At 35.9% G+C, this 12,833-nt stretch overlaps 1 protein-coding gene and 1 long non-coding RNA gene across 3 annotated transcripts in view; one reads left to right on the top strand and one right to left on the bottom strand.

Moving 5' to 3' along the window:
- The window catches only part of LOC144930841 (uncharacterized), a 63,535-nt gene that overhangs the window by 18,321 nt on the left and 32,381 nt on the right, over window positions 1-12,833 (top strand). The window contains exons 3-4 of one of the 2 annotated variants that reach the window (XR_013636279.1): window positions 7,512-7,536; window positions 11,770-12,101. The exons of the other annotated variant lie outside the window; for it this stretch is intronic. This is a non-coding gene — a long non-coding RNA (uncharacterized LOC144930841). Of the gene's footprint in view, window positions 1-7,511; window positions 7,537-11,769; window positions 12,102-12,833 lie in introns of those variants that run through there. 2 annotated transcript variants of the gene reach the window in all.
- CDX4 (caudal type homeobox 4) lies at window positions 1,279-10,672 on the bottom strand. Its single transcript, XM_073361076.2, has 3 exons — window positions 10,246-10,672; window positions 4,052-4,197; window positions 1,279-1,485 (listed from the first exon to the last, which is right to left on the bottom strand). Exons 1-3 carry the CDS (start codon window positions 10,670-10,672, stop codon window positions 1,279-1,281), a joined length of 780 nt encoding a protein of 259 aa, XP_073217177.1.

The raw sequence follows: 12,833 nt of genomic DNA, 5'->3' as shown, positions 1-12,833 counted from the left end.
TTTGATCATTTAGTTCTGAGAAAAAGAATTCAACCCTGTTGAAGTAATGAATGTGTTTGGGACATGTGAGTCTTTCAGAGAACAACTGCTGGTATTTTCCTTACTTTTTGTATCCCTTTTTTCTTGTCCTTGTTTCTAATGATCTGTTTGAAGACTGAAACAGAATGATGGTTCTTTAGTAAAATATTTTTGTTTCCATATCAGTAAGGTTATGGAGTTGCTGGTAAATACTAGATTGCTGCCAGTGATTATGCACTGTACCCTGGCACACTTACTGGTATTCTACCTGTCATCCCAAATTAATTGTAAGGGCTACCTTCTGCCCATGGACCAACACACACATTTTATTTAAAATCAGTGGGTCGTGCCTGCTGCGAGCTGGAGGCTGATATTTGACTCTAAGCTTTTTATGTCATTAGATAAACAGAATTTGTTTCAATATTACTGAACAACTTCACGATAATGTTAGACTTCCTTCCCATTCTTAAACAATAATATATACAGTCATTGAAAAGCGAACAATGTTTGCATCTTTTGAACCACTTTGTATATACTGTGAGTATACCAGCTCTTGGCAGGTTTGCTATATAATGCTACAAATTTGAAATTCTGTTGTATTCAGAAAACTTGAATGTACAGTTATGTAGGACAAAGATGATACTTTTTATTTAGCTAGATGCAATATATTGTTTATATTGCCATTCAGTTTTTGCCAAGATTATAGAATAACACTGTATATATAGATGCTAAAATACTATGATTATGAGCATGAAATAAAATCCTATATAGAACAGAATATTATTTCTTGTTGAGTTAAAACATTTCTTTTATTATCTTTTTTTAAAAGGTGGCATTTGATAGTCTAAATCTGAACATTTTGTAAACAACTACAATTTACTCTAATTGTATTTTTAAAAAGTAATGCGCAAATACACCCAGCATCATATATTTCCTGGTATATTAGTCCATTATAATCAGTTCAGCAAGAAATTTTCCGCAATATATAAACAGACTAGAACTACGTTCACCTGAGTTTTCAGTTGTTTCACTCTGTCAGTATCTGAAGCAAAATTATCTCCTACTCAAAGTTTTCTGAGTGATGGATTTTAGCAGCAAGGGTTCCATGAGATAGCTGCAATGATTATAACATTTTGAAAACAGTCCTAGTTCCTGTGCAGGACAGCTAGCAGTCTGACACAAGTTGAATGAGAATTGTCCTTTACAAAATTGACATTTCAAGGGGAGAAAAAAAGATGAGTCCTTTTCACTTTCTCCTGTTCATTCTGAGACTATGACCTGCTGTATCTCAATGGGCTGTAATCCATTTATTGCATGTGGTGGTGGGAACAGAGAGTTAGACATCTCAGCTGGGCTAACTGAACCTGAGTCACTCTGAACTGAGCCTCCACTGCCATCAAACTGAGAGATTTTCTTCTTGATCATTTTCCTCTCCTTGGCTCGGCGATTCTGAAACCAGATTTTCACCTGAAATGTTATAAACAGTGTATGTTTAATTCTGATAAGTAGTTAGAGTGGTGTACAATAACATTAGCAACAGAAAGGGAAAAATTACCTTTAAGGAGTGAAAAAGCTATGTTTATTATGCAACCATATTATAGCTAATAGAAACTTTATTTCTTTCTCATGTCTGCCCATGTTATAGATATTTTTGTGTTTTAATTAGAACTACAGCAACATAGGAATTACCTTATTCGAAAAGACCAGAGGTCCCTCTACTCCACTATCTTTTCTCTGACAGTGGCCAGTACTAGATGTTTCTGAGGAACGTGCAATTATGGAATATGTCCATAAGAGAAGTTTCTTTCTATTCCATTAATTAGAGGTTGATTTATGTCCTGAAGCATGAGAGTTTATTACCTTCCACACTTAAAAAACCCCCCAAAACTATTTAACAAAAGGTGGATGTTCACTTTTTTTTTAATCTTGCTCTGCTCTTGACTTCAATGATATCTAGTGACAGTAAGTTCCATGGACTAATGATGCATATAAAAAGATTTCACTTTTATCAGTTTTAAATCTGCTGCCTTTTCAATTTAATTGTGTATCATCACAAGGTCTACCTTCACCATATCATTCATTTATCATCTTGTATACCTCTCTTATGTCCCCACTGATACATTTCAGAACCTCCTGTGTTTTTGCTACATTCCTTTAGATAGGTGACCAGAGCTGAAGGCTGTATTGCATGTGAGCATGTAACATTTATATAATGGCATTATAATAATTTCAGTATTTTCCATGACATTCCTTATGCATTCTACCATTTCTCTTCCTTTATAGATATTGATGATAATAACAACAACTCATATAATGTTTTTCACTGGTAGAACTCAAAACACTTTACAACAGAGGTCATTTACATTATCACCATTATATATACAAGTGGAGAAACTGAATCAAAGTGATAAGCAGGATTTAGATATGTATGTGATGTGTGTTTTAGAAATGCTAATAGATCATTACAAATTTTATCAAAATTTTACTAGCAATAAAATTAAAGTCCATATTAATAAAAAGCACAGATTGCCATTCACAAACAGGGCTCCTTTATATAAGAGAAAAGTAACTGAACATAATAGAGGACTAATTGCTGGTTCTAAGCAGTGGCACTGATTACTTCAGAAATCTCCTTAGTGTAAGGTAGGTAGGCTGGTTTACACTATGTATTCCTCAAAATCCAACGCCTAGTTTTAAAGTTGAACATCTATGCATCATTACCCCCCTTTTTTTCTTTAGCGATCTCATTCTACTCCATGTTGTCTCTTAGTCTGCATGTGGAGGAAGAGGAGGCAATTAAAGAAGGAGACTATTCAAAAGAGCTGAATATGTTTACTCAGAAGAGAACTAAAAAGAAAAATCTCTAGATCTGCCCAGGCAGGGAAGAGGCACTCCGTATAAATAAAGTATTGGAGAGGTGATAGTTTTTTCAATATTAACAAATCCTGTCTCCTCCTACTGACTTCAGCAGAACCTGTAAAGTTCTGTTGTACAAGGAGGGGTGGGATTCTGGGACCCCTTACACTAGTTTATATCTCCCGCACACCATAGAGCTGTGCTCCACAGGTGCTGGATCCAATCTAGTGATTTCTGGGGGGAATTCCCCACCCTGAATACCTATAGATTTCCCCTAAACAGTGTCTATATACTTTGGCTCAATTGCAGGGAAACATCCATATTCAGGACAGCACTTAATCATGTGCTTAATGTTAGAGATAAATGTAAGTGTGTGCTGGAGTGATTTCCTGAATTAGGGCCCTGAGCTGTGCATAGGGATAAGAATTTGGCCCTAAAACTTCTGGTTTAAAGTAACCTGTGTGCTACCTGTAAAATGTAAAGCATTGGTGAAAAAACTGCTGACTATCCAGGGGTATGTAAGACCCTCACTCCAGGCACTGAACTCACATAGATCAAAGGCAGATATGGCCCACAGAAAGTAATATTAATAAATCAAAACCAAAAAATACATAGACATGTTTTATTGCTATTTGCATTCTCCATTTTCATTCTGTCTGCTGATAGCTGAACTGAGCGTGATGCTGTAGATCTCTTCTGGGTCACCATTTTGTTGCGACTGCAAGAATGAAGCAAAATGGAGAATGCCATAGTTATAACGGACAGAACTAAAACAATGCTATGTTATGTTAAATTGGGTCTTTTTAAAATTCCAGCTGTGTACATGTGGTTAGCTGGTGTGTAGGCAAGAAAGAGTGCTTTTCCATGCCTGTGGTTTGAGGTTAATTCCTTATGGTTAGTTATTCAAACTTTTCCCACATAGTAACCAGAGAAAACATATATGACTCCAGGTTTTTATGTTAAACTGACTGTTATTTATTTGTATTTAGCATATTCTACAGCTCCTATAGCCATGGCAGGTACATTGCTGCAACCAATCAACTGTGTCTTGGTCCTATGTTACTTATAGAACATCAGCACTGAATTCATTGGCTTATCATCTCTGATAACTACCATTAATAGGACCTGGCCTGTAAATACGAAATATATAAAAAAATCTTGTATTTGCTCCGTTTACCTGTCTCTCAGATAGTCCCAGGTTTGCTGCAAGTTCAGACTTCCTCCTTATTGTAATGTATCTGTTGCAATGAAACTCCTTCTCTAATTCTAGTCTCTGGTGATCTGTGTAAACAACTCGGTACTTTTCCTTTGTTCTTGTTTTACCTGTTTAAGAAACACATGTATTTTAATACTTTGACTATAGCATCTTCCATCTGAGGATCTCAAAAAACTTTATAGACATTAATGAATTCAGCCTCACATTACCCATTTGGGATTATTTTCTCTGTTACAGATTTGGAAACTGAGGTGCAGAGCGGTTAAGTGACTTACCCAGAGTCACACAGTGTGTCTATAGCATAGCTGTGAGCAGAATCCAGATCTCCTTATATCTATGCTTTAACTAATGCTTTCTTTCTGTTCCATTATTGCTCTAGGGAGTCATTTCTTCATAGTTTTCCCTAATTACTTTTTGTTACTAATACATGCAAAATAATGAGCAATCAAAATTATTTCTCAAAGTAAATATCCTATGCCACCTTTCTTCTGAGAGGATCCTAAAGCACTTAATACAAATTATGTGATGTAAACGTATAAATTGTTGGTGTTTGCTATCTTCTGCCCCAAAGGCTGCTGTATTTCACTGCCAGGTGAAGTGATGCCTGTGGTCTTTGTGTGTGCATATGCATACATATACATCACAGGAGTAACTTCCCGCAGCACTAAAATTCAGCCACCATCTGTTTTTTTAGAAACATGCTTTAATTCCATGTCTGGTTGAGATGTACAACCAAGGTATCATAAGAAATAAATTTGGCCCTAAGACATTGGTTTCACATCTCTTTCAAACATAGAATTAAAGAAATGTTCTACTAAAAAACAGATAGTAAATATGTTTTTTATCAGTGACCTTGTTCAGTTCTAGGGCACAAATAGCAATTCAATAACATTTAATTAGAATTACCTGCAAAATAAAGGCCCAGGTTTGCAGCGTCCTGAATGCCTCTTGAGCTTGATATTATGGGTACAGAGTGCCTTCAATTGTTATTGGGAATTGAAGGCACATGGTAAAATGTTGTACCAGGCCCTAACATTAGTGTACAAAAACTATTTCAATGTCACCCCATCCCAAAACAAAATCAGACAAAAGATGCTCATAAGTATGCTGGATTAATATTATTACCATGTCTATTACTTGGTGTTTGGAAGATAAACTTTCATTTTCTGTGGGTAAGATTATCAGATGTTAATACAGAGAGGTCATTCTGTAATGTATTTGTTCTCTTTAGCACTTTCCAAAGTTGATTGGGAAGGGTGGTGTGTTTGGTGTGTGGTGTTTTGTTTTTTTTTGTTTTTTTTGTAAAATCCTTCTGATCTTCCCAGGTTGTTTTTGATGTGAGGGTTTTTTGGGACAAACTGTAGGACAAAGACTCCTTTAAAGTGGTTCTCTAAACTCCATTGAGGTGTTAAGATGAAGCACACGCCACACAAAAGAGCTACAAGAAGATCTTATCAAGAACCTCTTTCACATTCAGAAACACAGCCAATTGGTTTGGAATTTACAAGCCCTAAACAAATGTCAGACTCTCTTTCATCTTAGGAAAAAAAGAAAGGGAGAGAAATAGATGAAGGAATATTTCTTTTGCTCATGGCTTTTTAATTTGTAGACTACAGCACGGCTGATTTGTGTAGATAATCCTGGTGGTTTATCTTAAGTTACACAATTTAGGGTGATTTCCTAAACCCAATATTACTTTAAATAGGAAATGTTTCTATCACTAAAAGTCACATTTATTGGTGATGTTAGTTTGTTGAATATTTCAACCCATATTTTGCTTTTCTTAGGATGGCTAAAGTCCTGGCTTTGAAATATTTGGCTTAAGTGATGGGTGTTCTGTTAACAGTGGTCTAGCTATTATGTTCCAATTACATTTTAAGCCATTAGTCTAACTTGTGAAAACAAGAGTTTAAACAGGGTTATTCTAACTTTTCCATAATCAGTAAATATAACCAAGATTCGAGGGAGTAGGATAGAAGGAACAGTTTATCCCATTCCACTTGGCCATAAAATTCACAGAGCATTTCTTCTGAAGACAATAAAGCTAGGAGAAGGCCTCTTTATTTGCTGTGAAAATCATCACCCTTTCCGGCAATATAACTCCTGAAGAAAAGAGGGAGAAGGAAGAGACAGGGCTGCATATCAAAGCAGAGAGAAGTGTTAAAAGGGTCTGTTGCCTCAATATGACAGATAGGCCTCAAAATCCAAGACAATGTAGCCCAGGGAAAAAATAGATGTCACAACTGGATTACAAAGTGAAATAAATTAGCATTAGAACTGGTACCTGGCCCTTTTCCTCATGGCTTCTTTCCTATTTCATTTTCCAACAGATTTTTATTGTGATGACATCTGAACTAATTGTACATCGTGATCTATCTAAACACACACATATCTATATAAAATGTGTGTAATATGTCGAAACAGAAAACGTGTCTGAGGCTTGTTCCTGCAAGCCATGCATGAATAATCTTTACTCTTAATAATCCCACTGAACTCAATGCTGATATTTTTGTGAATGTGGGATTGCTCCCCCTACAATTTCCACATGCACTTCTTTGGCGGTTTGAAATACGTTCTCTGGACCTCTGTATAAATGTGCCTTCCTTCCTCCCTCCATTCCCCTTTCACCCCTCGCAGAATATGATATAAGAGAAGGAAATACTGAGTTTCATTTTATACCATTACTTGAATTGGTTTAAAAATAAATTGGATTTAAGGTCTAATCCTACACCATTAAAATCAATAGGGATTTTGTTTTTGACTCCAGCGAAAACAGGATCAAATCTTGGGGAAATAGGGATGTGTTCCTTTCAGTTTGTGGCACCCTGTCTTGAAAGGCATACAGCTTGATTCAATTTGCATTTTTAAAAAATTCTTGTTGCATAATTCATAGATTCATAGATATTTAGGTCAGAAGGGACTATTATGATCATCTAGTCTGACCTCCTGCACAACGCAGGCCACAGAATTTCACCCACCACTCCTGCGAAAAACCTCTCACCTATGTCTGAGCTATTGAAGTCTTCAAATCGTGGTTTAAAGACTTCAAGGAGCAGAGAATCCTCCAGCAAGTGACCCATGCCCCATGCTGCAGAGGAAGGCAAAAAACCTCCAGGGCCTCTTCCAATCTGCCCTGGAGGAAAATTCCTTCCCGGCCCCAAATATGGCGATCAGCTAAACCCTGAGCATATGGGCAAGATTCACCCAGATACTACAGAAATAATGTGTTTCTTATTTTTAAAACCCCAACATAATTGCACTGTAGCTTTTGAAGAATGGAATTTAACATTTTCTTTGAAAATACAGTTTTAGAGGACTATATAATATGTAATTGTTTATACAAAAATATATTAATAATTACATTTCAAAGAGTCCATAATATTGGAAAGTATCAAATCATAATTTTCTTTTTTTATTGCAGCATTTTTTTCCTGAGAATTGGTTTGGTGAGTTATTACTTTTAATGGTTTTGTTTTGGATGCAACTGAATTTAAAATATATCCAGCAAAATGTAGTATTTTGCTACAGTATGTACTGTACAAAATATTGTCAAAATTTAATGCATTAAGTATGAGAAGAGATTTTGACATTATTTTTGTAATCCCTGCTGATATCTTCAGCACTACATTTAGGAAAGTTCCCGCATTTCATTTCATTTAATACATTTTGGCCCCAATCATGCAAAGACTTACATGTGCTGAAATAAAGTTGAGTTATATCAGACTACTCACAATGAGTAAAATTAAGTACATATGAAATCTTTGTAGGTCAGGGCCATATATTTCAGATATAGTTTCTTAACAATGAAATAGTCTTGGAAGAAAAGTGAGAGAAATCTTATTCCTAGAGTCATGTAAAACTAGACTGGACAGAGCTCTAGTTAATACATATGGGGGAGCAGTTCTACACTGGTAGAGGTGGATATGATGACTCAGCAGGCTTTTTCCGTCTTTGATTTCTTTAATTCTATAGAAGATGGAATGTTTTAAGTTCTTCTTATTGCAATATCTTCTAGAGAAAGCATTGATCAGTTAGCCTGTATGATTCCCATTTAATTTTATCTCCTTTGCGTTTAGGTTTTTTTTTTTTTTTTTTTAAATGTAGAGACTTTTTAGCAAATTGTTAAAACTGTATTTACATTTGGACTATTACTAGGGACATGTGTGGGACTAATAACATTAACTACCTTTTACATTCAGTATTTTCCTTTTTTAAAATTAAAAAATCAAGCTTGGTGAAATCTTGTTTGGACTGTGTTATATATACATCTCACACGATATACTTCATTTTCCCAAATAGAATTTATTTTTCACAAGATTAAGACATTTTTGGACCTGATCCTGTTAGGTTCTGAGTGAACTCAAACTATTGAAGTCAAATGGGAGAGTTGAAGGTGCTCAACACCTCAAAAGATTGGGCCCTGGGAAGCTAAAGCCCTGATCAGGCAAAAACTTACCTGCTTAACTGTCCCTTAAATTGAGTCTATTCACAGGCCTCAATTAAACAGTCCATTTCTGTTCACAAAGCATGTGTTAGGTACTTTGCTGAATAAAGATGGCCTTAAGCATCTGCTTAAATGTTTGGCTGAATTGGGGCTTCAGTGCATTAAATTAAGCCTGTGTATAAGTCTTTACAAGGTCTGGGCCTATTAATGGCTTCCGATGTTGGTAAACTCTTAAGTACTGTATGGAACTCGGCTTCCTGATTTTTTGTATCTATTTCATTCCTTAAACATACTAGTTCAATTAGAATTCAGTGGAGTTACATCACAAGGATGAATTTTGTCCCATTGCCCTTTAATTCAGTCACACCAGCTCTTCTGAGTCCATCCAACTCTTACATCCGTTTTACATGAATGAACTCTTGATTTGCACAAGAGAATGTGAGGAGAAAACCAGATCCTATTAATATGCCTGGTTTTGAGGAACCATGTACGTATGGACATATACAGGCTCCAAATGGACACTCTGTGATATCTGAAGACTGGCTTAGGTTTATTTTTATTTTTTAACAAAAATGAAATATAAACTAAACATGGACATTTTGGCTGAAAAACAATTGCAAAACTAATCTTGTTCTTGAGTTACTAGTAGCCATCTGTAACTGAATATATGTATCCTGTAAGATTGTTCCAGTTGTAACTGCCCTTCTTTCCTTAGGCCATTTTCTTTGATGGTGTGTAACACACACTTACTATTTTTAACCTTAACAATAGATTTAGCAGCTGGCAGGCCTTGCTACACATAATCTACACCCAGCTGATCTACACAGAAAGGGTCTTCTGGCATGCAGCTTGTCACAAAATCGAGCACATCAAGCTCTGACAGTTTGAACAAGGGAGGTTTTTAAATGTCTAACTGTAACACATAACAAAATCCTGTTGAACAAGGAGATACTTTTAAAAACAACTAAAAAGAAAACCAAACCGAAATGAGAAGCTCTCCTTTCGTTGGGACTTGTCATGTCTGCAAAAAAATTTATACAATCAATAAAATCATAATTAAGGCTGATCGCTTGCCAGGGAATGTATCTACTCAATTGATAAATCCACTAAGTGAAATAAAAAATATACTAACCAGGAGAAAATGGCTTAATCATCATAGTTGGAGGGGCCTAAACTGAATTCTCTTTTAAAGAATTGTTGAAAGAATAAAGCCAAACTGAAGATGTCAAAACATTTATTGCTCAATAGCTAGCAAGATAGTAACATAGTATTTTTGCAAATATGACTATTAAAAGTAAGTACATTTAACACTTTCTCATAAAACTTATTAAATGGCTTTTCTTTTAGTTAAATAATTTTTGTTATGAATACTGTTTTCTGCATGTACATTAATAATATTTTGTCTACAATACATTTTATCCAAAAGGATCTTAAAGTGCATTACAGACTATGTGCAAAGATCATGTTATAGTTTGTGAAATGTAGCCAGATCTAAGGTAGAACACAGCAGCCATTCCACACAAGCAACATTAAAAAACATTTATAAGAGAAAAGTGAAACTAGTACGAATTTAGTTCAAACTGTATTTATAAAGTGCTACATTAAATATAATGAGCAATCCAGCTAGGTATGAGATCCAATTAAGACTCTCTATAAATGAGACCAGTGAAAGATAATAGAAAATGTTTTAGAGGGTTGAAAGTTCACTTACCTGCAGTAGTAGATTGCGTTTTTCTCATCCATTCATAAGAGTTGTGCTTTTGACTGTTGGGAGAGATTTGCTCTGCATTAATTGTATCTACAGGAGGTAAAACTCCAGATCCAGCAGGATGCAGGGAATTGTAATCAGTAGAGCTGTAGGAGACCTGCCCAGGAGACGAGCCATTGATTTGTGCAGCAGTAACTATGCTGGAGGGTGCTGGGCCATAAGTATTCCAGTCTTCCCTTTGCGTGCCATAGTGGGATCCCCAACCTCCTGAAGACTGTCCAGGGTTGTCCATGCTTGGCACATGATGATATCCCATGTAATCTGAATAGGATGGAGTGGAGACAAAGTTTTGCACCGGTAGATTGTTGTTGCACCTTACGGATCCTGGATACATGCTGGTTTCTTTATCCAAAAGATAACTTACGTACATGATGGTTGCAACTGGTGAAAGAACTTTGTTAAGACATCCTGTTCATCAATGTTTTCTTTCACTCTTTAAAAAAAAAATTGTATTCCTGATCTTAATAAATGATATTCTACTTGGAATCTTCTAACTCATCCTGTATTATCAACAACTGTTTTTACCAGGTGCTGGTGGTAATGGTTTACCAAGATCTTGTCTGACGTCAGGGTAACTGCCTGCCTCATAATTACATTTGCATTCAAATGAAGGGCTGACCATCCAGGCAACCCCACCTTGCTGCTAGTTCTAGTGCTTCCTTTTTCACAGATCTTTTATGTATCCTACCCCCATTCCCACTCATCTAAAACAATTCCACCACAGCACAATGATGTTGAAATTGCTTGTGCTTCTAGAAAAAAAAATTGTTTTTTAAAATCTATATAGGTAACTATAATTGCAATTTATATGTTGCCAAAAGGATTTTGCCTCAGCTCTTTTAAAATGAGGACTTTTGTCTAAAGCATTTATTTATATAGTTTTAAGGGGGATAAAGTATACTGGTAAATATGTTTATTAAACCTTTATATTCTGAACTTCACAAATTACTTGTTTATCTTTCAACTCTTTTTAAAGGGACACTACCCACTTGAATATTTTGTAACTGTCCAGTTTCAGAGAAGTCCAGTTTCTATAGACCAACCCTTTAAGTAGTATGTCTTGAATTTTTAAAATATAATTCTTTAAAAATGTGTGCTCATAGTGTTTTTTTCTTTTCTGGTGATATTTATTAGTCTTTTCAGCATGGGAGATGTTAATTCCCTAACCTTGCAATGAGCATGGCTAGACTTTTGCGCCCATATGGAGCCCCATTGACTTCACTGGGGTTTAAAGGGATTTACCGATGTAGAGTCCACTGCTGGATCAGGGGCTAACTGACTAACTTTTCAAGGTAAGCAGTGCAACGGATCAGACACAGATGGTATCAAAAGCAACCAAACGAAATAAGTGGAGTAAAAAAAAAATTATCCAAATTTCTTTCAGTTCTAGTCTTCTTGGGTGTTACTAATAGGAAATATACAATTCTGAGACAAATGTGATTTTTGAAGTTTACATTTTCTTTTCAGGTGAAATTGGTGGGACACATCTTAATTGTCAGCTCTCTGAATTTGACTTCATACCTGTATGTAGAGCACCTAGCACACCCTGGATACTATAAAAGTAAATAGTAGTAGTAATATCAAGAAAGGGAATTTTACAAATGTTTTGATAAGGCATTGTTGAGTGTTTGTTAAACGAAGGGGATAAACCATGTCTTACTAGTTGAAAATCACCATTGTTTTTTTGTATATGTTAGATTTCTGTGCAGTGGATTTCATTTCACATGTTTAGCTCAGATGCATGCCTAAATAATGAGCTATTTGTCGAGAGATATGTTTGCAAAAGAGGTGCAAATTATAATGAGATCTTTTCCTTTTCAGAGGTGTGGCTTTTCATTCAGAGCCCTTTGCACTTTGACACCATTCAGACTCACACATCCCTTCTAATTCCAGCAACCTACCTGTGTACCTAATAGAAAGTGGGGAAGGGGGAGGGAAGAAAAAAGGGTTATTTTTCCAACAAATGAAGGAAAAGGAGTATACAGTATTTAAAGGCTTTAGTGGAAAATGTGTCCACTTCTTTATCAATGATTTTGTAATATTACATTTTTCTTTGCTTCTCAGGCCAGCAGAGAATACTGTAGAAAGCTGTGTCGTGGGAGGGGGTGGACGAAGATAGGGCCTTGTGTCACTAGAGCACCCCCTCTTCCTACTAAAGAGTGGCGATGATGGGGTCAGAAGGGAATCCTGTTCTCTTTAGCTGTGAGAAAGAAATATTACAACATAATCTCTCACTTTCAAGTACTGTTTGCTGGTGATGGCTGGTGTTCAGTGGAGCATAGAAGGGATTTTCATGGATGTTTGTGAACATCTTTCAGATGAAACATTAAATGTTGATCAGACTGGAAATATGAGCAGACTGGAAATTTGCTCTATGCGTGAGCATCGTGCGAGATGTAACGTTGCTATACACTGCTACGTCTACCATGCTGTACTATCAACTTAGACAAATCCAAGTAGTTGCAATTAGGTGTGGATAAAATTTCAGCTCTGTCAACTCAATTAGCACCATGGCCATAGACTTCCAGTAA

This window comes from Lepidochelys kempii, chromosome 9, assembly GCF_965140285.1.
Source record: "Lepidochelys kempii isolate rLepKem1 chromosome 9, rLepKem1.hap1, whole genome shotgun sequence".
In the NCBI taxonomy this organism is placed as follows: Eukaryota; Metazoa; Chordata; order Testudines; family Cheloniidae; genus Lepidochelys; species Lepidochelys kempii.
Note: the sequence above shows the minus strand (reverse complement) of the source record. Positions and strands in the feature narration are given on the sequence as shown.

What these genes read in the sequence shown, in the direction of transcription:
- CDX4 (XM_073361076.2), bottom strand. Translation starts at nt 10,672, where the DNA reads ATGTACGTAAGTTATCTTTTGGATAAAGAAACCAGCATGTATCCAGGA. An exon ending in AACGCAATCTACTACTGCAG is followed by an intron (nt 4,198 to 10,245) that starts GTAAGTGAACTT and finishes TTTCTTAAACAG; the next exon opens with GTAAAACAAGAACAAAGGAA. An exon ending in TGGGACTATCTGAGAGACAG is followed by an intron (nt 1,486 to 4,051) that starts GTAAACGGAGCA and finishes ATAACATTTCAG; the next exon opens with GTGAAAATCTGGTTTCAGAA.